Source organism: Panthera onca, chromosome X, assembly GCF_046562875.1.
Source record: "Panthera onca isolate mPanOnc1 chromosome X, mPanOnc1 haplotype 2, whole genome shotgun sequence".
Lineage (NCBI taxonomy): Eukaryota > Metazoa > Chordata > Mammalia > Carnivora > Felidae > Panthera > Panthera onca.
Window position 1 is genome coordinate 99,960,582 of NC_138357.1, and position 26,256 is coordinate 99,986,837.

At 36.9% G+C, this 26,256-nt stretch overlaps 1 protein-coding gene across 1 annotated transcript; it reads right to left on the minus strand.

Annotated features, from left to right (window-relative positions):
- Nucleotides 1-741: 741 nt before the first annotated feature.
- LOC145713643 (E3 ubiquitin-protein ligase RLIM-like) lies at nucleotides 742-5,836 on the minus strand. Its single transcript, XM_081792528.1, has 3 exons — nucleotides 5,785-5,836; nucleotides 5,444-5,684; nucleotides 742-3,911 (listed from the first exon to the last, which is right to left on the minus strand). The coding sequence occupies exons 2-3, from the start codon at nucleotides 5,682-5,684 to the stop codon at nucleotides 2,260-2,262; spliced, it is 1,893 nt and encodes a 630-aa protein (XP_081648654.1). The 5' UTR covers nucleotides 5,785-5,836; the 3' UTR covers nucleotides 742-2,259.
- Between the last annotated feature and the right edge of the window lie 20,420 nt (nucleotides 5,837-26,256).

Consider the following 26,256-nt stretch of genomic DNA (forward strand, 5'->3'; position numbering starts at 1 on the left):
ACACAAATATCTTCTGTGTGAAAAATATTCTAGCTCAAAGATATATCAAAAGACATCATCAACACTCCCCATTTATATTTCATGTTTCTGTGTAATTACTGTGGCTGCCAACAATTCACACAGAAAATAAAACTTAGTGATGATACCGACTTTAAATTTTTAGAACAAGTTTATACTTAACATTGTCCATATTTACATCGGTTGCACATTCTACAATATTTATGACTATTGCTTTGGTTATAATACGATGTACTCTCACCTAAGCCAGGATTGAAAATTTTAAGCAAAATTTGCTGGTTTGGCCAATATACAAAACAACAACAACAACAACAGAACAACCACCCCAACCCCCCCAAAAAAATCTCCAGAGTTTCCAGGCTGAATTAAGAGAAACAACAACAACAACAACAACAACAACAACAACAGAACAACCACCCCAACCCCCCAAAAAAAATCTCCAGAGTTTCCAGGCTGAATTAAGAGAAAAAACCTTCACTATGTTTGGATTGGAAAGGAAGCATGACCTAAAATTGGATTTTAAAGTGTCATAGTTTTGGGATACTTTTATGGGGACAACTAGAATTGAATTAAGTAGGTGTGTTTTTTAACTTGGGTTTTACCTTTTTACCTTAAAGCTTTCAGACTGCAACTTGGGAGGCCGTAAGCAGTAATTGGATGCTTTGGGTCACTCACATAAACATTGAGATATAGAAACCGTAAGACACTTTATAAGAATTAAGGATATGTTTTTAAAATATATATATATATATGAACTAAACTTATAAATAAAAAGAAATTGAAACCTGAATATATTTATATAGCAAAACTTGAAGAAATACCTATACTGGCTTCTTTCCTTAGTAGTTTACAATCACAGCAAACCAAAGTGTGACGTGTTTAAAAGCAATGTAATTAACTTCTATGGGGTTGTCATCTCATCATCTCATCACTTCTAAAGATAAAATGTACTTGTTCTCTCCTTTATGGTGTCAGCTCTGAGTAGGTGAAAGGAAAATTAAAAAAGGATTGTTAAAGAGCGAAGTCAAAGAGCAAAATGGAGGGCAAGAGTTAGAGGCAAGAAAGCATGCAGAGTTTGAAGAGAACTGGGAATGCTGGTTGTGGTAGATGGTCTCTGATCTGCTCTTTGGATCCACTGGCCATCCTTCTCTGCCCTGTTTTGTGATTCCAGGAGGCTGACCTTTATCAGCTTCATCAAACAGTCTCTCTTACTGTTGTCTTCAGGTTGGGTTTCGCTAATGTAAACTACCAACAGTATATTATAAATCAGGAGCAAAGAAAGGGAAGGGTATTTATATTTATTTCCATGACCCTTTACTCCAAGTTTTAGATTGGCACTGGCTGCCTTTTGTTCATCTAAGGTCACAGCTCTTGTTGGATGGCCTTTTTCTTCAACTACAGGACACTGTGTCTGGGTTGCAGGAACTACTACTTCTCTATGCCCCTTGAAGCCTAGTGGTGATAATACTGGCTTCTCACAGTTGCTAGCCTAGGGTACTTCAACATCTCTTGGTTTCCTTTCATTCTTTATACACTTTTAGTAAATAGTCTCTTCATTAAATGCTATTCCATCACCATTTTCAAGTATGCCATCAATTTTTGCCCAGGACCTTAACTGATACGTTGGTAGTAGAAAATGGGAGAAACTTTAAGGTAGTATTAGCGAGTGATATGAACTGCTAGGAAGAGAGATAGAAGACAAAGTTTTTAAAGCTTTTTACAGCATTCTTTGAATAACATTAATTTTTTATGTGATTCTAATAAATTCTTAACTTCTTAATTATTTTGGTTGCATTCCTGTTTCTTTGTATGCACATCTAAGATGAGACAGGGCTATGAGATGTCTGGGATTTACATGACTAGATAAGACTACTAGGATCCATCTGGGTTGATTATATCATATTAAGACATTTCTCTCATGGAATTGGGAACATTCCACCTGAGTGTACCTGTTAAGTTTCTTTTAAGATGAAGTGATCTAGTATGGTGTAAAATTTGTTTTTGCTGTCGGATAGGATAATATTGTTTGTTTTTTAAAAATATTTTATTCTGGAAGAAAAAGTGGAAAAAGTCCAATCATTCCTTCAAGAACCTATAATTCAGTTCTGATTGTTACATTTGGATTAAATTTTAGATTAGTTTCATATTGCCGTATTTAAGCATCACTCCAGAAGTGGACATAAGCAGGTGACTACTGTTTGACCATCACTATAACACTTTATATAGCTGAGAATTCAGATCTCAATTAGAATTTTCTCTCTCAGCAGAACCTGCTACTTCCCTACGACAAATTGGACAAGTGGAGTTCTCTGACAGCCAGCGATCGATACAGTGGACATGAAATTCATGGGTGCAAGGTAGGATGCGAAGTTTGTTGCCTTCTGTGTACTCGGTGATGCAGATGGTACAGGCTTTTAATGCACCACCTTCACCAAAAGATCTTATAGCCAAATTGTCAATCTGTGCTTTGGTAAGTCCTGTATGTTGGTCATGATCATCTTCATTTAAGAGGAAAAAATGGTCCAGATTAAGGGAGGTCCAAGAGTCACTGTCATCAAATATTATTGGGCTCATAGATCTATTTTCTCGCCTGGTTTCTGATGACAAGCCTGGTGGTAAGCTTATGTCATTACTGCCTTCAAACATTACTGAGCTAATTTCTGAATATTCATCCCTGGAGCTGGAACTGGAAATAGGAGTAGAATTGGAACTAGACAGGTAATTGGAGCCTGAACTAGAAATCAATGTACAACTTGAATGGAAATCAGAACTAGGATTTGAATTGCAATCAGAATGAGTCCTACCATCAGAAGCATCTCTTTCATTTCGTGACTCTTCCCTTTCCATGTTTGGACTTAGGAGTGAGACACTGTGTACTAAATCAGTGTCACTGGCCCTGAGATTACCACTTAAGCCACTGGATCCTGTCACTGTCTGCCTTAATGTGCTCTGAATTGCAGGAGGTGGTATATCATTGAAACCAGTAGTTAAAATAATATGAAGAGAAGGAATTCTGGCGTTCCTGACATAAGCTCTTGCATCTGCCTGCTCAGAATGTGGAAACATATCCCTGCGTCCTCCTTGTTCACTTTCTAAAGTGAGAGCGTTGTTTGGCGTCTCAGACGTTAACTGAATTCTGGTAGCTGTGCTGTCTCTTTGAGAGTCCACCCTAGGATGAACTTGTCCTACTTCACAATCGAACTGTATGGTTGGATTTATCTGTCCCAGTCCCTGAGATTCATCATCATTGGTTGTGCCTGGAGAATTTTCTTCTTGAAGTGCACTGCTTGATCCAGAAGTTGCAAGACCCCTATTTTGCAGCTCAAGTCCAGTTATTTGCTGTCTTGATGTTTCTTGGTGCTGAATCCTAGAAAATCTCTCAGTCTCATTTACCAGAGGCTGCTCAAAAGTTGGAGATGTTATACTATAATGAAATCTTCGTAAAAGTTCACTCATTCTGTTTGGAGCCGGACTACTTTCAGTTCTTGCTCTGGTTCTCCGATGGTCAGGGCTACTGCTTCTTGCTCTTCGCCGACCTCTGGTAACTGGGACTTGAATTAATGCTTCAGTTGTACTTTGTTCTGATCCAGGTGATCTTATAAATGTTGATTCAGATTGTGTGTTTTCTGCTTGACTTTGGCTGTTTTCCATGTTGTATGTTCTGGGAGATCTTGTAGATGCTACATATTCATTCTCTGGATTTGGGCTCCCATTATTCGGGTTAGAATTTACTTCTAAACTGAATGTGGAGTCATTACCGTCTGAATTAATCTGGATTATTTCTTCCCAAGATTGGTTTTCTCTTTGCCCACTTGTCACATATTCAGTTTGTCCGAAAGCGTTCAGCCAGTTTAATAGATACTCACCACTATTATCGGAAGACTCTCCTCCACCTGTTAACAAAAAGAAGTGAGGGCATAAAGGAACTACCAAAAGTAGAACCATCATAGAATAGCACTCTGAAACTTTGTTGCAAAAACAAACAAAAAATTAGAACTTTAGTACTCAGATATTTTAAACAGATTTCACATATATAGAGTTAATACTTTGTAAACTACATTTTCTAGATTTACAAGAAGAGGCAGGAAAGTTTGAGTTCCTTCTGAAAAGAATTAATTGTAGATAAATTTACAGAATCTTTTTTATGTTTTCAAAGGGAATCAGGAGCAAGTCTATTTTCAATATTTCACCATATACACGGGCTTGTGTACTACTGTGGGAGGAAAGTCAAGAGACAATTTTTTACTCTATTGTCAAAACACGAATACAATTAAACAAGGTTAAGGTACAGTGCTAGTATTTTAGTCTGATTTACATTACTGCCTAATTCTCATGAGTCAAAATATTACTTTTTCTAGGCTTTTAAGTTGTTTTAAAATATAAGACGATTGTAGCCATTGCCCAAATTTAAATAAAGTCTATAGGTTTAAAAGTATTTGAATACTTCTTTTAAAAAGGGGGGGGGAGGGCACCTCGGTGGCTCAGTCGGTTCAGACTTTGGCTCATGTCATGATCTCACAGTTAGTGAGTTCGAGCCCCACATTAGGCTCTGTGCTGACAGCTCAGAGCCTAGAGCCTGCTTCAGATTCTGTGTCTCCCTCTCTCTCTGCTCCTTCCCTGCACTCACACTGTCTCAGTCTCTCAAAAATAAATATATTTTAGAAAATTTAAAAAAATAAAAATATTTGAATACTTCTTAATGTGACAGGATTTTGAATTGACATGAAATTGATGGTCAGATCAAATGAATAACCTGAATCTAGCATAGTACATTTGAGGCCATATTTAAGAACTAAACTGTTATATATCCTCTTCATTAGACAGTAAAATTCTTTACTTCACACTAGGAGAAAAGCACCAGACCTGGGGTTAGAGCAGGATTTCTCAACCTTAGCACTGTTGACATTTTGGTGCTGGGCAACTCTTTGTTTTGGGGAGCTATCTTATACATTGTAAGATCCTTGGCGTCTGCCCAATATTTGCCAATAACACCCACTCATCATTTTTGACAACCAAAAATATCCCAAGACATTGTCAAACATTTCCTGGGGGATGGGGGCAAAATTACCACCAGTTGAATAACATATATAGTATTTTTTTGCTGGTGAAGAAGGCCATATAACAAAAATAACTCAGGAAGTGGGAGGAACTTTCAGTTGAGGTGGAAAACCAAGAAAATATCAATAGGCTATTTCACACTGTTTCCCAATTAAAGTAATCCAAATATGAACTGGGGAGGAAAAAAAAAAAAAAAACACCTATCTTTACATTTTCACTGAAAATCAAGTAAATACCAGTTCTCTTTGATGAGAAATTACTTAGCACCAAATTAACATGTGCCACTTCTGATTCCTCTTTGGCTAACACAATTATGAAGTTCCTTACCCATCCCGTTCTAGTCTCCCTCCCTAAAAGTGAAATATACCTGTATTTTCCTCCGAGTTTTCCGGTGGGTTTTCTTTAATTTGTTGAAGTCTCTTCAGCAACTCTTCTAATGTACTTTCACCAGGGATGCCTAATAAATCGTTATCCCTCATAAGCTTGTAATCTTCTTCACTCAGGTTATTTACAAATTCATAGAAGTTTTCTTCCCGGACCAATCGGTCCATCTGACTTCTGCTCCGGGCCACGGATCCATCTTCTTCGTCAGAATCTGAATTTTCCATCTAGACGAACAAGTGGAAAAATATTTTTTATGACATGCTGTTGAAATACAATAACCAGATTTTAATTTATATTTGAATATAACATATAAAATAAAATAACTGGATTATCTTTCTCTTTCCGTTGGAACAGCTTTCTCGTCGGCGCTCCTCCCTCACCGTAGTCCACCAGTGTCTTAGGAGTCAGTAGCCAGCAACCACTTTATACCAGAATTTGCTAGGCCGCGTTGCCTAGGCAGCCATTATATTCGCCATTATTACCAACTAGGGACTGTAGCAACCTACTGTAGGGTAGGTTTCTTTTCATTTCGTTCAAACCCAGCACTATACTACCTCCCTTTAGTCACACGAGCGTCTTCTCAGGCGTTCAGGAGGCTTTTCCAGGCTCTGATGTGCTCTAGTTATTTGTATGTTACATTAAAGAACCCAAATGTAACTAGTTATGTTACATATGACTGACTACTGCAAAATGTCGCGCACGCGCGCATGCGCGCGCAAGTCATTCCAGTTAAATGAAGCAAGTCTCATTTTAAGTTGCCCATGGAAGTCTTTTTTATCCTCATGAAATCCTCAAATCATAGACACTAAGAAAGCCTACAATTTTTGATAATTTACCAGGGCCATGCCTGAATTTCATTAGTTGGGTCTTTTCCTTTTCACTCTTTTTTTTTAAAGTTATGTTTATTATTTTATTTTTTATCATTTTTAATTATTTTTAAATATATTTTTTATCATATTTCACTCTTAATAGCCTCCTCTTGAATTATCCACTCCCTCAGGCTTTTGTCAAAACAAACAAAAAGGGGCATCTGGGTGGCTCAGTCTGTTAAGCCATCAACTCTTAATTTCAGTTCAGGTCATGATCTCACCATTCATGAGTTAGAGCCCTACATTGGGCTCTGAGCTGACAGCATGGAGCCTACTTGGGATTCTCTGTCTCCCTCTCTCTCTGCCCCTCATGTGCTCCCCCCCCCTCAAAAATAAATAAATGAACTTAAAAACAAACAAACAAGCAAAAACATTGACAGGTTTTCTGGTCAATTCCTTAAGGAATTCTCCACAAAAGCATAGTTTCATTTTTGTTCTCCTTTCTCATAATATTATAAATATTTACTTAAATCTATCCAGAGATAGCACAGGCACTTTTAAAACAGATCTAGAACAATTATTTGACCTACTGTAATTGTGTACTGATACCGCTGATTTTGTTCTCTATATGTTAGTGCAGTTAGGATGGCATGGTGAGAATAATGCTCATTTGCAATGCTATCTGAAGGAGACCTCCAAGAGTTTTTGGACTCATGAATACTATCAGCCCACTTAATTGTTTTGGAATCCTTCATTCAAGTTGTTCCTGTAAAGAAAAGATTTGGCTATGGAATTTTAAACATTATTCAGTTGGACTTATTTAACAATTAATCTGTCCAACATAAACTGAATCAGTTAATGTCCACTAGAGATATGTCAAATATTGCAAAATAAAGTACTCCTGAATAATTTATACTCCAGGTAGTGGAAAATCACATAGAAACTGTGAAAATACAGTATATTATATGCTGTAAGAGATTTATATCTGCACTATTGTGTAAGTACCAGAAACTGTGTGTTGATTATTTAATCAGAGTTGGGAAATATTTCAGAGATACTACATTTAAATATGTATCTTTAGATATAATTATAAGTTTCTACTGGTAGAAAGTGGCAGTTGGGCATATATTGGTGGAGTCTATGTCAGACTGAGGGAATAGACTTGAAAGACCTTGGCTTCTTTGGGGAACTGTGGCCACAATTTTGGAGTTGGGGGGGGAAATGATGTGAAATTAATCACCGAAGGAATAATTCACATAGACTATAAATTGAATTTTGATTTTTTCCTATCAGAAATAGGGCACATGGGGTGCCTGGATGGCTCAGTCAGGTGAGTGACTAACTGTGGCACAGGTCATAATCTCATGGTTTGTGAGTTCAAGTCCCACATCTGGACTCTCTGCTGTCAGCACAGAGCCCACTTGGGATCCTCTGTCCTATTCTCTCTGCCCCTCCCCTGCTTGTGCACTATCTCTGTCTCAAATAAACATTTAAAAAAATGAAAGAGGGCACAGATTAAGATGTTCTCTTTTTTTTTTTTTTTTTTTTTGGAGAACAGGTGATGGGTTTTGGTTTTGCCTGCTTAGTTTCCACTTAATGTACTTTTGATAATAGCACCTTGATTTTCTTGAGGGAAAAACCCATTCTTCAATCTTAGTCCAATTGGTGTAGGTTTAGCTGAAATCACTGCCATAGATAAAGGAAAAGACATGTGATGCAGCCATGTCTAATCAGCATATCTCAAATTGCTGGTTATTGGTACCTGGTTTAAGCATGGGCATGTGACCAAAAGTGTATTTAAAAGTAAAATCTGTGGGGTGCCTGGGTGGCTCAGTCGGTTAAGCATCTGACTTCAGTTCAGGTCATGATCTCACAGTTTGTGAGTTTGAGCCCAGCGTCGGGCCCTGTGCTGACAACTCAGCCTGGAGCCTGCTTTGGATTCTGTGTCTCCCTCTTTCTCTGCCCCTCCCCTGCTCATGCTCTGTTTCTCTCTCAAAAATAAATAAACATTAAAAAAAATTAAATAAAAGTAAAATCTGAGATGTTCCCTGTAACTATTGAAAATGAAAAAATATTTTCTGCTGTGGTTGCTAAGCTGGTAGGATATAAACCTAAAGATGCTTGTGCTATTTTGTGTACCTGAGAATGAGGAAAATCACCATAAAGAGACAGAGGAAAACACAGATGGAAAAGGGGCTAGATACTTAAGAAAAAATTTGAGAAATTTGAGAAATAAGAAAAATTTGAGAAGCTAGGATTTTTAGATCTGTAAACCAATGTATTTCTTCTTCTTTTTTTTAATGTAAAGCTTGCATAGAATTTTTGTCACAATTGGAAGGTTCCTAATAGTTATAGCAAGAGAGCAATACGATCAGTGATCTAATCAGATGTCTAAAAGTAATTTTTAATAAATTTGCCACATAAAACTTATTTGCTATTGTCTAGTTTATAAAGTTAATATGTTTATATAGGTTTAATTGGGTTTAGTCTTTTATGAAAAAATAATACAGATTTTTTCTGTCATTTATTTAGTAAGTATTTATTGGGTTATGAAATTGTATATAATTAAGTTGAAATAAATGAGCATTCATTTTCATTTGATTATGATTTAAATCTGATTAGGCATATATGTTAATTGTGTTAAATTTCCTACTTCAGTGTTTAAAATGTTGATCCTTTTAAAATGTTCCTAATTTTCATATGTGTTTCATATATTATACAATGTATTCTGATACATTGGCCCAATAATGTTCATTTAATTGTCAAATGAAGAGAAAATACCCTGAAGTAAATTACCACTGAGCATTTCGTTTATATTAAGAAACAGAATGGTTCTGTGAAATTAGTCAGAGAGACAAATATCATATGACTTCACTCATATGAGGACTTTAAGAGACAAAACAGATGAACATAAGGGAAGGGAAACAAAAATAATATAAAAACAGGGAGGGGGACAAAATGTAAGAGACTCATAAATATGGAGAACAAACAGAGGGTTACTGGAGGTGGTGTGGGAGGGGGGATGGGCTAAATGGGTAAGGGACATAAGGAATCTACTCCTAAAATCATTGTTGCACTATATGCTAACTAATTTGGATGTAAATTAAAAAAATAAATAAAATTATAAAATTTTAAAAAAGAAACAGAATGGTTCTGGTGGGAATTAAAATATCTTTCACTGATACCTTAATAAAGAGTGAGATAATGTTGTATGTGAGCAATTAGCTCCTTGATGGGATTTTTAGGACGCTTAAATTTAGCAAAATCTTACTTAGTGTGAGTAGGTTTGTGCTTGTGTGTGTACATATGCATATAAGTGTGGTGTGATTAAAAACTTTAAACATGTTTGGTTAGGCTAATAACAATTGGCTCAGGTATAGTTTCAGGGTACTAGTAACAGCTCTATTTTACTTAACTTTTGAAATTTCCTTTGCAATGTGAATGTTCCTCATCTCAAACATTGAGATGTTCCTACAACATTACCATTAAAGTCTTGTTTTTAATATTTGTTATCAGACATCACAATTGGTTCCCCAAACATTATTTGAATTCAGTGTTTAAAAGCAATATACTTGAGGCAATTCAATATATAGGAAAGAGTATTGGATTGAGTATTTAGAGACCCTGGTTGACGACTAATCATTAATTCATTATTTGCCCAATCATTTAAACTCTCTAGACTCCAATTTCTGAAACTCTAATATGAGAAGGTTGAATCTATTTTTTCAAAGTTTGATTTATTCAGTTGCTTAGACAGAGAATTGGGCAGTGGGAATTGAAAAGAACACCTAAACCATAGTGCTGGATTGGCAACCATGAAGTAAAGAGGAAAGGGCAAGTGGGGATTTTAAGTTAGTGCAGCAATGCTGAGCTAACAGAGAAGCAAGGGAATCAGACCAGGTCCAAATTCCAATGTCAAGCCAGAAATAACTGTCTCCCAGAACATTAATTCAAAGCCAATAAGTTGAAATGGAGTATTGAGCCATAGAAGGTAATTCCAGATGATTCCCAGCAGAACCAGGGCAAGGTCATGACAAGCTTGGGGATCAAAGCCTTGAGGTAATAGTGTATGTGTATGACTTTGATTTTAGCTTGCTAAGTTAAAACATCTATGCCTTGGATCTCTGAAGGTTGATACTCCGTTGTCTTAACATTTTTGTTTAAAGACACTTGAGATGGATGACCTTAATATTTTTTTGTTCCACAATTTTATGAATGAGAATATAATCACAACAAATCTTAATTTTTAAAACACCAGGAAAAATGTTTTAATTAAATTTTTGCACAGTAGTTACAGTACAGCATACGCATAAGCAAAAAGGTAAAGCAAGCTATTATTACCAAATTATAAATTATTTTCTTCTTAAAATTTTTCATATTTAAATTCATAAATGAAGATGATCAGATTTACCATTTTGGAGGTGAGAGGAAAAATAAAGGCATATTTATCATCTTCTAGATATGCTCACTGTATGCTCTGTTTTATATATATATGTATATATATATTATATGTATATATATGGCCTGAGTGACTGGAATTATAATTGTCAGACTTTTTAATAAACTGCATAGCCATTTGTTTCTTTGCAGCACATCATCCTTACATAGGAACCAACAGGAAAAAACAGGGAATAGCTAAGCATTCTATACTAGAAAATAAATTTTTTTTTAACGTTTATTTATTTTTGAGACAGAGAGAGACAGAGCATGAACAGGGGAGGGGCAGAGAGAGAGGGAGACACAGAATCTGAAACAGGCTCCAGGCTCTGAGCTGTCAGCACAGAGCCCGATGCGGGGCTCGAACTCACGGACCGTGAGATCATGACCTGAGCCGAAGTCGGACGCTTAACCGACCAAGCCACCCAGGCACCCCTAGAAAATACCACTTTAACAGCTAACCAGCATTATTCAGCTGCTATACAACTGTGTCTAATGCACAAAAATACCTAAAAAATTAGAGCTGTGTTTGATAACCCATTAAAAAAATCACTTGTTTACACCTGAAATGTTTTTAAACAAATGCAGGTGCAGATTACCATTTAGATCCAAAGGTAAATAGCACATGTACATAAATTACAACAACTTTAGTAGGTCTTTCTTTTAAAAGGATGATGGCAATGATGAGTTGATCCCTAGGCAGTTTTTAACTATTCAACAAGAATAGTTAAATTAGATCAACATTCTGTTTACTCTCAAGACCAAAGTCAGCAGTATTTAAAGAAATATCCAAATCAATAACTTCAAGTTGCTCACCCCAACATAGAAGATATTGAAATAACAGCAACGGCATGCCATATAAAAAGTTTACCACTTGAGGCAAAACTTAAAACAAGAAAGTTAGGTACCATGTTGAAGAATGAACTTTTCAAGCGCTAGTGGCTTGTTCCATGGACTCTTCCATCCAACGAATATGTCGCTCCCTTCCCCTTCCCCACTCCTGCCATTTCCCTTTCCTTTTCTGAGTGCTAGTTAGGTTGCTTGCAGACTCAGCCTTAAGAGGGCACCACTCCTTCCTCTTCAGGAAACTTGAGATTCTTAGATTACAGTCTGGACTTGGATTTCCTTTCTGGTGGAAGGCTTCCAGATCTAGACCTGGGCCTGGTTGGGAAGAACTGGACACCAAGGAGGACTTAGACTTGGATCGTTAGATAGATCTGGATACAGAGGTTGATGATGATCTGCCTTAAGAGCGAGATCGAGGCTTTGCATGGTGAAGCCAGATCTGCCCTGAAATCAGGATCAATTTCTACTAATTGGAATGGCATTGATGCTTTGGGCTTTGACTCTGACATTTCTACCTGTGGGGAGGATTTCTCCAGCAGTGGTGGCCACGATGGGTATCTAGCAGGTGAACACCATCTGCACTTGCTGTTCATGGCCATCCAGCACCATCCTGTGTAGGGTGTCCATGGCAACCTTGGTGTGGCACTTGTTATGCAAGCAGATGAAAGCAAAACCACGGACTCTAGAGAGGCAGTCCTGCAGGATGTACACATTGCTCATGCTCTCATACTTGTCAAAGACTTGTCACGGCATATTGGCTGAGGTGCATTAAATCAGGTTGCTTACTTTAAGAGAAAGCAAGCCCTCTGCATTGGAAGAAGGGAGACGATAAACTCATGGCCTTTGAGAGCTCAGCCTGAGCACTGCAAACTGAGCGCCAGAAATTGAAAACCTGGGAAGACTGCAAGTTGTCCCAGGCAGCTGCAGTGGTTTTCTCAAGTTCGTTCTGCTTAAAGCTCCTTTCTTGTGTGTGTGTGTCATCTTACTTCTGCGTGTGGGTGCTTAGAGACACTAGAATATATGACACAGAGCTATCTCTATCTATCTCCTATCTATATCCTATCTCCAGAGCTGAGACTGCCTGAGAAACACCTCCTTACCAACTTTTTTTTAATGAATGTCCATGACTATGTAGCATATCTTTTTGTGAAATTTTCAGTATATTTCTAAATACAGTTGTAATTACAGATAAAAGTATATACATACACGTATAATTTTGTGATGTGAAATACTTTGCTGCAATGCTGATTCATGTAGACTAGAAACATTTGTCTACTTAGAGACAAAAAAGAAACAAAATACCTAAACAAGTCATGAACAGATGAGATGATTCAGTTGTAATAACAGGCAAAGAGAAATTGAGAACTACTTTCAGGGTATGAATTGCAATCAGAAACTCAATATGGGCCTTCTTTTCTGCTTAAAAAAATATAATTAAATGAGTCAAAGGCGTTATGATCTGTGATTCCAAATTATATAATTGAATATAACACAGCTTATTACAATTTACTGCTTCCTCATTAATTGACCCAGTATACTGTCTGATGGAGTAAGTTCCTTTCATTTTAAAAATTGTTTTTAGGGGCGCCTGGGTTGCTCAGTCAGGTAAGTGCCTGACTCTTGATTTTGGCTCAGGTCATGATCTCATCTTTTGTGGGATCGAGCCCTGCATGGGGCTCTGCACTGACAGTGTGGAGCCTGCTTGGGATTCTCTTTTTCTCTTTCTGCACCTCCCCTGCTCATTCTGTCTTTCTCTCTCTCTCAAAATAAATAAACATTTAAAAAATTGTTTTTAGGATTAATAATTATATTTCATCAAATTATTGACATTTTTCTCATGAATCATGTCTACTGCACTCCAATAAATGAGCTTCATAACCATAGGGAGTAGAAAATAATATTTTATTAAGTATTTCTCATCTTCAATGAATATTATGTGCTCTTTGCAAGCCACAACATATTCTGCTCATTATTTAATCCGCAGCTATGTGCTCTGGTTATCCATTGTTGCATAATAACCTACATCAAAACTTAGTGGCTGAAACTAATGATTTATCATTATTTTATCACTCAATTCTAAGGCACTGGAATTTGACACAGGACAGTAGGGCTTGTTTCTCTTCCCCTGTATTAGCTGAATTAGCTAGGGTGACTGGGATAGCTTGTCTGGAACTACTGGGTGTCGGCTGGTTCCCAACCCCCACCTCCTGACCTCAGCTCCTTTTCTAGAGCCACTCCATGTAGTTAGCCTGGCAGATTTCTAGTCTTATTAGATTTCTTACATAGCAACTCCAGTTTGTAAGAAACCATAGTTCTCTTAAAGTCTAGGTCGAGGGCAGTATATAGTATCAGTTTTGCATTACTTCTAGGATTTTCCATTGGTCAAAGCAACTATAGGCCAAACTAGGTTCAAAGGAGGAGAAAAAGAATATCTCATTGAAAGAAATGTGAAGGATTTGCAGCCATCTTTAATTTATCATAGTCCTCTGGACAGATAATATTTACATTCTTCTCACATGAAAAAATACATTCACCCCCTTTTAAGACCACCAAAGTATGAATATCCAGGACCTGTTATCTTAATTAGGTCTAGGGCAGAAGAGACTCTTCAGGTGCAATTTCTTGAATTTTATTACTCTTAATCAGACCTGTGAAATAAAGGGGCACATTATCTTCCCTTCTGTCATGTAACATACACTCTTGAGCTAGACATAAGATAGCCTTAACAGACAGTTCTGTTCAGTAGGAGGACTAGTCCACAGTAATTCTAAAATTCAACTAGGCATATGTTTCCAGGTCCTTGGTTAGACCCTAGTCCCATTTCTAAGTCACCAGTTGGTCATTTGGACCATTCAAATAAATGGTCCATGTCAATGTTTGTAGCAGAGTAGCTTTCTTAGTGCGCTTCCTGTGTGTACAAGGTTGAGAGTACCAAGAATTTTTCTCATTCTGAACTGTTTCTGTCCTTTTTAGTCTAAGCTCACAGCGCTTCTAAAAGCACAGATCCTCTATCAGATTGCTTTTGATTCTTATTGGGTGTTCACTCCATTAAACAAAATCCACACCCACATTTCTTTCTGAGACAAGTCCTTATCTACCTTTGGTCACTGTGAGGCTGATGTGAGTTGCCTAGCAAAGAGTTAGTAAGGAATGTTTTGAAATCTTTCTGAGATCTTTAAAAAGGGATTGGATACCAACACCCTTTTCTTCTTTACTCTGAAATTGATTTTTACTGTCTAGGTTGTGTTCTTTATTCTGAGGCCATTGTTTACCTTTGGATCTTTTCTTAGCTGAAAAGGCTGTCCTGGGAGCCTTTTTTGCATACACTTTTGTTCTAAAACGGAACAATTTCTCCTTTAGTTCATCTTCTGTCTTCTCATATATTATCAGAGGCATTTAAAGAAGTCACTTAAATTTTCTTTTTACTCTTTCTAGCCATCTCCTTAGCCAGATTTATGAGTTTATTAGGTACACTTGATATTTTCCACAATACTCCAGGTGATAGTTTTCGCTAGTCATTTTGCAATAGGTAATTCAGGTGTCCAGTTCTCCAGGTACTCCTTTACTTTCTTTCAATTCTTTCACATTTTAACAATTACATCATGGCCTGCTAAGGGACATGCAATAAGCAATTTTTTTAGTTGTTCAAGCCCTTTTATCACTCTCTCAATAAAAATATTTTAGCTCTTAATTACATGAGTTCCCTTAAGAGAAACCATTCCAAGGTAAAGGTGAACTGATGGACATTTTGTCCCAATTAGCAAAACTAACAGTATACAGGTCAGTAATGTTAAAAATTATATGGGCTTGGGGTGCCTGGGTGGGTCAGTCGGTTAAGCATCCGACTTCGGCTCAGGTCATGATCTCATGTCTCATGAGTTTGAGCCCCACGTCGGGCTCTGTGCTGACAGCTCAGAGCCTGGAGCCTGCGTCGGATTCTGTGTCTCCCTCTCTCTCTGCCCCTCCCCTGCTTGCACACTCTGTCTCTGTCTCTGTCTCTCTCAAAAATAAAGATTAAAAAAAAATTATAGGGGCTCTTATTCATTTAAAGGACTCTACCTTTGTGTCAATTAATTTTATGAAAACAAGTCATATATTCTTCATGAAAATCAGGTCTGATTTATAGCAGAGAGGAGACAGCACTGAACCAGCATTTGGGGACTTAGATTCCTATCCTGGATTCACAACAAATAAGCCACAATACCCAAGAGAGTCAAATCCTGGGTTCGGGTTTTAATCTCTTTCAAATGAGGGAGTTAGAACAGGTTATTTTTGTGTTTTATCCAACCTGTAAAACATCACTTACCTTAAATTGTTGAAATGTTCCTTTTTAAAAGTTTGATAAAAATTCAAACAAATTTATTGAAACTAATATTACAATTAAAATACTAAAAGTTCTTTTCAAAATGATAGTTTGCACGCTGTGCTGGATTCCATTCTCTGGCAACAATTTCCTCATTTAAAATGATCATCACTTTATGATTTGGATCCAGTAAAGAATAACTTCAGAAACTTTAGATGTTTGTTATCTAAGGCATATATCCCTGATTTGAAAGTCAGGGAACATATATTTCTATTTTACTCTCTCCTTTCATTGTCTATAATTTGGGAAAATAATTCTTTTTTTCTTTTTTTTCTTTTTTTTTCTTTTTGTTAAAAATAATTTATTGTCAAATTGGCTCACATACAGTGTGTAAAGTGTGCTTTTGGTTTTTGGGATAGATTCCCATGGTTCATCGCTTTATATACTACACCCAGTGCTCATCCCAACAAATGCCCTCCTCAATGTGGGTCAATAATTCTTAACTAATTATAACACCTGTTGTAGTAAACAGGATCATGTATTTTGTGAGGTGACTTGAGAATTTCTGAATTCAGCATCAACTTTGTCCTTGCAACCTTGAAGTCTAATAGAAACTTTTCTCCATGGAGTTTATTCTCCTTGCTCAATATTCTTTCCTTATTGTCCACAAATACTTCTAGACTTACTACTACAGACCTGGTCTAGATGCCATATGCTTCTCAGTTTATTTATCTATTACATGAAGCATTAAAATAAATTGGGCAAATATACTCAGTGGCTGCTCTAAACCTCTCTACTTGATTTAAAGGATTGGAAACCTGAGCAATCAGAAGAAAGTTGTACTGGAACGCTGTACTCGCTTCCCAAGTTGATAGATCTCCTGGGATAAAATGTGCTAATTAAAATGTATAAGTAACTGAAATTAATTTTGAGGCAATATTTGTAAATTCTAGAGATCTGTTGTACAACACAGTGCATATAGTTAACAGTACTGTATTGTGTACTTAAAAATATGTTAAGTGGGTAGATCTCATGTTAAGTTTTCTTATCATAAAACAAGATTAAACAAAACAACAAACCCCAAAGAGACTCAAGGAAACATTTGGAAGTGAGGGATGTGTTTATTACCTTGATTGTTATAAAATGATTTCATGGCTGTATGCATATGTACAAACTCACCAAATTGTATACATTCAATGTGTATTAAATATATATTACGTTATATACATTAAAGGTATGTGATTTTAATGTATGCATGAAGTATGTGCAGTTGTATATAAATATAAATGTAAGTATATATATGTTAAACATAAATGGTATACATTAAATATGTACAATTAAACCTTAATGATGCTGTTCAAAAAAATAACAAAAAATGATGGTTGGTATTCAGAGGAGCAACAGCGTGAAGCTTTTACCACCTCTAGAGCTGAAAGGCAAGAGTTGGAAAAACTGTTGCCAAAATTTGTGAGAACTTGGAAATGGGCCTGCCCAAAAGAGAGCTAGTTAGTCATCCAGATACTCAGAAAGTATCCAAGATGTGGCCCTGGAGCAAGGAAGGGATGGAGGAGATATCCCCAACTTTTCTCCTCTTCACTTATATCCAGTTAATGTTTCTCTTTGAACTCATAATGAATCCAAGAAAGCCTGGGCAATGCAGTGTGAATGGGGCAACCTCATAAGATAGAATGATTAAAGAACAGAAAAGGAAGCAGAATGTGTGAACAAACAGAATGACTAGCATATCCTGTTATGTTAGTCCTGCCTTCCTAGGATCATGAATACCTTAGGTCAGGCACATAGCTGTTTTACACTAACGTATCCACAAAATGAGGCCATAAGTAACCTCCTGTGTTTCCCTGCTTGATAAATTATAGAAAGTGCTTAATTTTGCAAGAGATCTTTTGGAATATTTTTATTTTTGCTTTTGCCTTTGCTTTGTCTTGTTTTCCTTCTTGAAGTCCCATGTTCCTTTTTTAAAAATTTTTTTTAATGTTTATTTTTTTGAGATAGAGAACAGCATGAGCAGGGGAGGCACAGAGAGAGAGGGAGACACAGAATCTGAATCAGGTTCCAGGCTCTGAGCTGTCAGCACAGAGCCGGACATGGGGCTCAAACCCACAAACCATGAGATAATGACCCGAGCCAAAGTTGAATGTTCAACCGACTGAGCCACCCAGGAGTCCCTGAAGTCCCATGTTCTTAGTTAATTAACTGTCTACCTGTAAGTCAACTGTGTTTGTGATTTTATTTTATTTATTTTATTTTATTTTATTTTATTTTATTTTATTTTATTATTTTATTTTATTTTATTTTATTTTATTATTTTCTCCTTTCAAAATTTTATGTAAATTTTAGTTAACATGCAGTACAATATTGGTTTCAGGAGTAGAATTCAGTGATTCATCACTTACATACAACACCCAGTGTTCATCATCACAAGTGCCCTCCCTCCTCAATACCCGGCACCCATCTAGCCCATCCCCCACCCACCTCCCTCTGTCAATGCTCAGTTTGTTCTATATTATTTAAAGAGTCGCTTAAGTTTTTTTTCCCTCTCTCTTTTTTCTTTTTCTTATTTTTTCTCCCTCTCCCATATGTTCATGTGTTTTGTTTCTTAAATTCCACGTATAAGTGAAATCATATGGTATTTGTCTTTCTCTGACTTACGTCGCTTAGCATAACACACTCTAGCTGCATCCATGTTGTTGCAAATGTGTGATTTTATTTTAAAGAGTTATTGAGTGAAGAAAATTTTCAGATTTAATCTGATGATTGGCATTGTAATAATGCAAACTTGAGGGTACTTCTCAGTCTTTTCTGAATCCTTCTTATTTTGTTCATGTTCGTACTTTCTATGTTAATGCTCATGCTGAAATGAAAATTTAGTCCTTGCCTTACTGACTCCTATTGGTCAATAAGATGAATTTGTCCTTTTATCAGGGTCAGCTTTATGGCCAGAGTTGATTTTGGTTTCATGTATCTTAATTTTGAACTGAAGTTTATGACTTATTCTGTTTGTCATTATCTCTCAAGAGCTTTATCAGAAAAAAAATATAAATCTCATCCACTAAGGCAGAAAAATGGGTTGGATTTTCCCATTTGATGTTTTATGCATTGATGTTCCTTATGTTGCCCCATTTTTCTCTTCATGAGAAACTAGATATAAAGCAAATACTTGAGTCCCAATTTAGCTCATAGTTTGATCAAAATAGCATGGAGCTGACATCTGTGTTCTCAGGTCTGATTCAACAATCAGTGGTGTGATAATGGGAGAGGTACTTGACTCTTCTATGTCTCAGATGCTGCATCAATAAAACATGAGAAATGAACTGTTTTATATTTAATATTACACTCAGCTTCTAATATTCTTAATGAGGAAGTGAATTGAAGGTTATGGGAGGCTTTTTCTTCCAGTCAATACCCTAAATATAAATATAACTCAATGAACAATTGTTCACATGAACAATGAAAAAAGAAAGAAGGTGACATTGTATTAGAAAATGATTTTTACTTCCAGATAAAAACTTGTTTACTCATTCTTTTTAAACACTGTTCTCTTAGTTGATTTTTAAAATAAATAAATAAAGCATGCTGAGCATAGGTCATTGAACTTGTGATTACTCCTTTTCCTCTGAGAAAAATAGTTTGTTAAAATTTCTTCATCCTCCCTGGTCAGCTGAGCCAAATCAATTTATTATCTCTTTGAGCTAAACAACATTTTATTGCAGTGACTATGATGATCACAGTGTTATAAGTTTGACTGATGCCCTCATCTTAAATGATGGTGTAAATATCCACCAAGAGTTCAGGAATGATGAAAAGAAACTCTTTGTGCCACTTGGCACTCAAAGATCTTAAAAGCAGATAAAGTAGTGCTGTCTGGTGACAAATGGCAGGAAGAAAGGGAAGAGAATGGAGAGTAAGACAGAGAAGAGATCCTCAGGAAAGCAGTAGGATTCTTGCTTTTAAAAATCACTTAATATGAAACAGAAAAGAATTCCTAGCTCATTATACTTAACTGTTTTTCCATTTTCCTGATTACTTAGAACTATTAAGGTATTAAATTTGTTTTAAGTGATATGCTTTTCAGTAAAATCTCTCATTGAAAGGATCTTATTTGGTCATTAAATATTTTATGCATTTCACAAAGAAACATAAATCATAGCCAGACATGGCTATTTGGAACTGACCCTAATCAACTGTCAGGAGAATTTAGTCTGGAGGCTGATGTTCCACATCACTTTTGCTTTCTTTGGCTCCTCATTTTCCTCAAGAAAATTCCCAAGAGCTGTGAGGCAAGTCTTCCTAGAATCTATTCACTTTTTCCAAAATTTCAATTTTTTTCTTTATATTCTTGGAGTCTATTATTAGAACCAAGCTCTCCCATGGGAGTGGAGGGTAGTACATTAATTATAATGGAAGTGCTAGGACCAGTAGCCCTTTCTGATTATATGAAATTGATAATTCTCAAATGCCTTGGGCTTTCCTTTTCTCAGTCTCTGGAGGGATGAATGAGAAATTAAGCAATATTGGAGGATCTTGGCATCTACAACCTAATTTCATTTGTGGAAAAGTTTTCCTTTTTCCCTTCTAGGTTCTTTGGCTGGTGTAATAATTAAATTGATATAAAATAGGTTAACAGAAGAAAAACAAACAAGTGTAATAACATGTATACCTCCTGTATACATTTGAGAGACTCAAGATAACTGAGTAACTCCCCAAAATGGCCAAAGCCATCATCTTAAATACCATCTTCAGCTAAAGAGAAGACGTTGTTGGTAGGGAATCAATTATGGGAGATGACCAGGAAAAGCACAGTAAAGGAGGGTAAGATGGTTATGCCGATTAGGTCCTGCCTGGCCTTCTCTATTGATATGAGTTCCTAAAGATTTAGTGTTCTTTTCTTACTGGTACAGAGAGGGACACACCCTTTTAAATGGAGATTTTCCTTATACATGTAAATGTATCTTACAGAAGGGTAACTTCTACTCAGTTTTCACAGTTTCACCTGTGTCTGCTGCTTCTTAAAAATAACCAGCTTAAAATAATCCCCATGACAAAGATACACATTTTGAGGTGGCAAATTCCGCTCCTCTTCAAACCTGCCTATGACCTAAGAAACTTTAAATAAGAGTTTTCATAATCAAGAAGCTGAGTTGCTTTATATGTCATTGAACCAGTCTGTTAGTTCTGACAATTGGTCAGTTCATTGAACAATTATGTCTCATTTCAGGAGGTGGTCTTGCAGGTGGGCTCCCAAAATTAGGCCTATATTTTACAAGCAATCAGGTAATTAATAAGAGGCATTTCTAGGGGCGCCTGGCTGGCTCAGTTGGGAAGAGCATGCAACTCTTGATCTTGAGGTTGTGAGTTTGAGCCACACATTGGGTGTACAGATTACTTAAAAATAAAACCTTTTTTTAAAAAAAACAGGCATTTGTATGGAAACAAAAGAAAAACAAAAGTTAATGGTTGGAGTAAATTACAAATCAAGTGTCAGTCTTGAGAGCTGCCAGTTGAGAAGATTTCTAGATGTCAGGCTCAAAGCATTTCAGATGGAGTGAGGGCAGGCAATGGCAATCAGATTTTCCTACATTGCAGTTTGAATGCCTCTGATGATGTCATTGGGTATATCAGTAAACTTTCCTAGTGGCTCTTAAGAGGAATGAGGTAGATTGTCTAAACATGAGCTATTGTGATTTCTCTGAAGTTTAAATCAAATCATTTTGCTTCATTTCACAGGGCTTCAGGAAAAAGGGTAGTTTTAGTTGCCAAAGAAGGGGAGAAAATTGGAAACATTAGTTTGGAGATTTGCAGCCAGATGAGAAAACTATAAGAATGTAGGATATAGTCCAGTTCACAGAAAAATAACCAAACCTCAAAGACAGTTAACACGTTAACTGACTGAGCCACCCAGGGTTCCCTAGAATTTGCTTTTTTATAGTGGAGTCTTTTAATGTGACATAAAACATGTTTACTAATTGGCCCAAATTTATCTTTAGTTTCTCTGCAATAAGCCAAAAGTAGACAAACCTGTGTTTAGTAGTTAATGTTTTATTTTATCTTATTTGGAAATGATCTAGATACTCAATAAATTTCCATCATTTAACTTAACTTAGCAAAACTCTAAATTTCAAGTTACTGAAAAGATTTTGGAAGCTATATATTTTTTTTAATTTTTTTTTAACGTTTATTTATTTTTGAGACAGAGAGAGACAGAGCATGAACGGGGGAGGGGCAGAGAGAGAGGGAGACACAGAATCGGAAGCAGGCTCCAGGCTCTGAGCCATCAGCCCAGAGCCCGACGCGGGGCTCGAACTCACGGACCGCGAGATCGTGACCTGAGCTGAAGCCGGACGCTTAACCCACTGAGCCACCCAGGCGCCCCTGGAAGCTATTTTTAAGTATGCATACTATAAAAATAATTATTGCTAAATAGCTGACGTAAAAACTATTATCTCACTTATATCTATCCAAACCACTTTTTCCTAACTATAATGTTTAGACTACACTCAAAAACTCTATGAGATATTAGACAAAGTCAGCCATTATTTCAAGCTATTTTTCTTGTTGGCAAATTTTGTAAGAGATATTAAGATGTATGTATTTGACTAGTGAACTCGGGCAGAATAAAAGTTGTAAGTCTACATTATATTCAGTGTTGATAGCCCTAAAGATCTGTCTGTTTTAATTAAACCAGCAAACTTACACTAGCTTTAATACTGAGTATTTTTCCAGATCACATGAAACTAAAACACATTTGAGTTTGTTTCTATTATATTTCTGAGAACTTTAGGAATACTTAATTAATAAGCATTTAATTTTAAGCCAATTAGAATTCTTTACAAATTAATTTTGACAATACCATGTGGAAGTAGAAAAATGTCACCTATTTATAAAATACACATATAGATACACATAAACTTACAGACACAAACAGATCTTATAGTTCAATTTAAAATTTTTTGCCAGAAAAAATAAATAAAATAAAATTTTAGCCAGAAGATGAGTATAATAATACAAAACTCATTAGTTTATAAAAGAGCAGTTGGATCCAAACTGTGTTTCTGGCAGATGGAATAAATTAATGTTATCTGCTTAGATATCTAAAGTTTATTCTACTAATATTTGTGGAAAAGACATTTAGATTCTTCATTACCCCAATTTCCAAATATCCACCCCTTCTTTTTTTTTCTGATGATAAACGTGTCCCTAAAGTTTGCATTTCAAAGAATGGCTCTTAGGTCCTGGAGAAGATGGGGGTAAATATACTAGAGAGGCACAGAGAAAGTATTCAACGTTTCCCCTCAGAGTTTTGGGGTGTATTTGTTTATTATTAAAGGTATGGAATGATTAATACTAAAATTCTTCTTTTCCTAAGTACAAGAATATTGTTTCCAATGTCCTCATCTTTTACAATATCTATAAAGCATTTTGATATAAATCGGGAAGGTTTTGGGATTGGTAAGGAAAGGTGAGCTTTGAACTGCTTTTGGGGACAGATTTCTGGTTCTGTAGAGATTTCCAAAACAAAGACAGTTTTTTACAATTCCCCCAAGAACTGGATTGCAGTCTTAATATCAAGGGACTGACCCGCCCATCCAATTAAATTATCTTCAGTTGCTTCTTTAGATCAGGGAGAAGACTTCCATTCTAACCAAAATAGGAATTAAAAGATTTCTGTGCTTTAGAACTTCAGGATTTAATGGATTATGTCTTCAAGAAGTCTATACAAGGCATTTAGCAAAGGCTTTCAGTTGTTCTCCTTCTTTATGAGTGCATAGTTAACCCTTATACCTATTCACTTCAGGGGTAATGTCTCTAATATTGCTATCAAGCCCCTGAATATCAGCCACTTTCTGGCCATTTGTATCATGGCCTGAGAGAGATTCTGGTCATCTGTTTGTTTACCCTATGTGGGGAATTTTCTCCAGGGGTCTATGTGGCTTGTCTGATAGCTATAGGATAATCATGGGAGGAAAGAACACCTCTTATCAGCCAGTTGAGGTCCCTGTGAGTGGGTTTGTGAATCGCCACTAATCTTTCCTACTCTTGTCTAAATTTGGTAGGATATTTTGAATGTAGAGGTAAAAGGGCTTTCTAACTCAGATTTGTTGCTGTCCATGGGACGTGAATTCTTTGTGCTGCAGGCCCAGGATACTTCTGTAAACAACATTGTATAGGAAGGCCTGAAGCTGGAATAGCCCGATTACAGGGTCCTAGAAAGTAAGAGGAATTATAAGGGACAGTGAAGCAAGCCCTACTGCCCATCTTGGATGCTTCTGCTAAATTCATTTCCTGCATTTTAGTATTTACATGAGTAACCTCTGTACCCTGGGCCTATGGACCAGGCTGGAGCACTCTCTATAAATCTTGTAAAGAAAGGGAGGTCAAAACAGGCAGCTGGGTGTTTAAGAGATTTTCTGGGGAGTTGGAGGAGTTTTGGAATGTAAGAGAATTTGCTGGGGTTATGGGGCTGGATTTTGAGAGGGAGGTTTAGACTAGGGGCTCTGAGAAGCAAAATATCTTCTGGAAGGCCAGGGACAGGGAGTTGGCAATAACGCAGTGTATAAGGGTGTAAGAGGGGAATTTACATTAAATATGGACTCTGATTTTTGCTCTAAGTCTAATTTCCATTCTTTCATTGCATTAAGGTAGCCCCTAATGTTAGCCGTTATACTTCTTTGTATCCACTTTTCAATTTGCTTTTTCCATAGGTATCAATAAAACAATTTAGGATGAGCGCTCTCAAAAATATTTTTAATGTCGAAGTTTGTCCAATTCAAAGGATCTATATCATCTGGCCGTTGGCAAGTAGGGTCTTATTTTAATCTTAATAGTGAGTCAACCAACAAGCCTTTTTATGCCTTAACCATGGATGCAAGAGGCGTCCTTAAAGGAGAATGCAAAAGATGCAGCCCTCACAAGATCCAGAAAGTTTACTCCCAGAGTTAGCCTCAGAAAGAAAAGGCTTTGTTGTCACTGGTGGTAAGAATGGCGTAGTGCAAATGGTGTCCTCTGTTTCTTATAAGAAACTGAGACTCCTCCAGTCACAGACATGTTAATCTGTGACACTTAGGCAGGCACTACTGGAATGGGTCTTTTCTAGCACTAACAGGACAGTGAAGGTTGAGACCATCTTGTGGACTAGGACTGCTATGACAAACTCTGAGAGCTCGCAGTTGGACAAAGAGAATGCTGATACTAGTTATAAGTCTAGGTTGTTACATGTACATTTGACTGGCTGGCCAGAAATCAGAGTTCCCATGATACCCTCTCTTTTTTGAATCCGCAGCCTATTCAGCTGTCTGCCAGATATATGCTCCTACATGTATCCTCTCGTTGGTGGTGTCTAGAGAGAATTTTCCCACTAGTCTCAAAGCCAAGGTCCCAAGACATAGAACAAAAGGAAAACCTCATCTGGTTGCACATTATACTCACCCATCCATGTGCATATTAACAGCTTTAGCTAATCCTTAGATCTCTCAGAGGCAAACTGAGACCTAAGAGGGATGTGCTCCTTGGTTGGGGATTGTGTGGTGTTTTACCGAGTACTTGGTTACATGGAAATTTCTTGAGGTTGGTGGGTAACTGGTGTCAAAGTAACCTATTCTGTGACCAACTTTTCCTAACACAGCAGTCTTTGAGTTAGTTTAGGTGGTGAGTGCTCTAACAGCTCTTAAGTGCTCCAGCTATGCCCACCAATTTTGTGGTGTTGGTTTCTGTGATGTTCCTTTGCAAAAGAATTTACCTCATGTGCACATTAACCTACAGCGAAGTTCGTCTAAACAGGTGCCAGTCTGGTGAGAACTATGAACTCAGTAGTTTGTGATGCTAGCTCCAAAAGCAGGCTTATAGGGCCTGTGTCTGTGTTCTATACTGTGGTTTTCCTCCTGGTAACAATACAACAGAGACAAAGAAACACAGTTACCATCTCCAGAGAAAAAGGATCACCAGTCACTATACCAAAGAATAAGTTCCACAAATATTTCCTCCCGCTAATCTAACTTTAGAAAAGGATGGAAAAAAAAAAAAAGAAAAAAAGAACTGTCACCACCAAACCCTGAAGACAGAGATTCAGGAGACTGACATGATAACAATTCTTTTCTTCTGCCAGCTTTTTGTCAGAGGTGCTAGGATCTCTCACCTAATAGCCCTAGAACAAGCAGTATCCAGCCACTGAAGGTCCAATCTGAGTCACCAAAACTAGGGGCAGAAAAGTTTTCCCTTCTTCCCTTCTGCTGAGGTTTTGGGGTGATGGTGGAGAGTTTGTAGGGTCTGGAGCCAATGGCCAAGAAAGAATTCTTGAATATGTCTTTGGTGCAAAAAGGTGATTTTAATAAAGCATGGGGACAGGACCCACGGACAGGAAGAGCTGCACTGGGGTTGTGATGGTTA

Excerpts from the sequence above, each read along its gene's own strand:
- LOC145713643 (XM_081792528.1), bottom strand. The coding sequence starts at position 5,684 with ATGGAAAATTCAGATTCTGACGAAGAAGATGGATCCGTGGCCCGGAGC. Across the intron at positions 3,912-5,443 it reads AAACTCGGAGGAAAATACAG|GTGGAGGAGAGTCTTCCGAT; the intron begins GTATATTTCACT and ends TTTTGTTAACAG.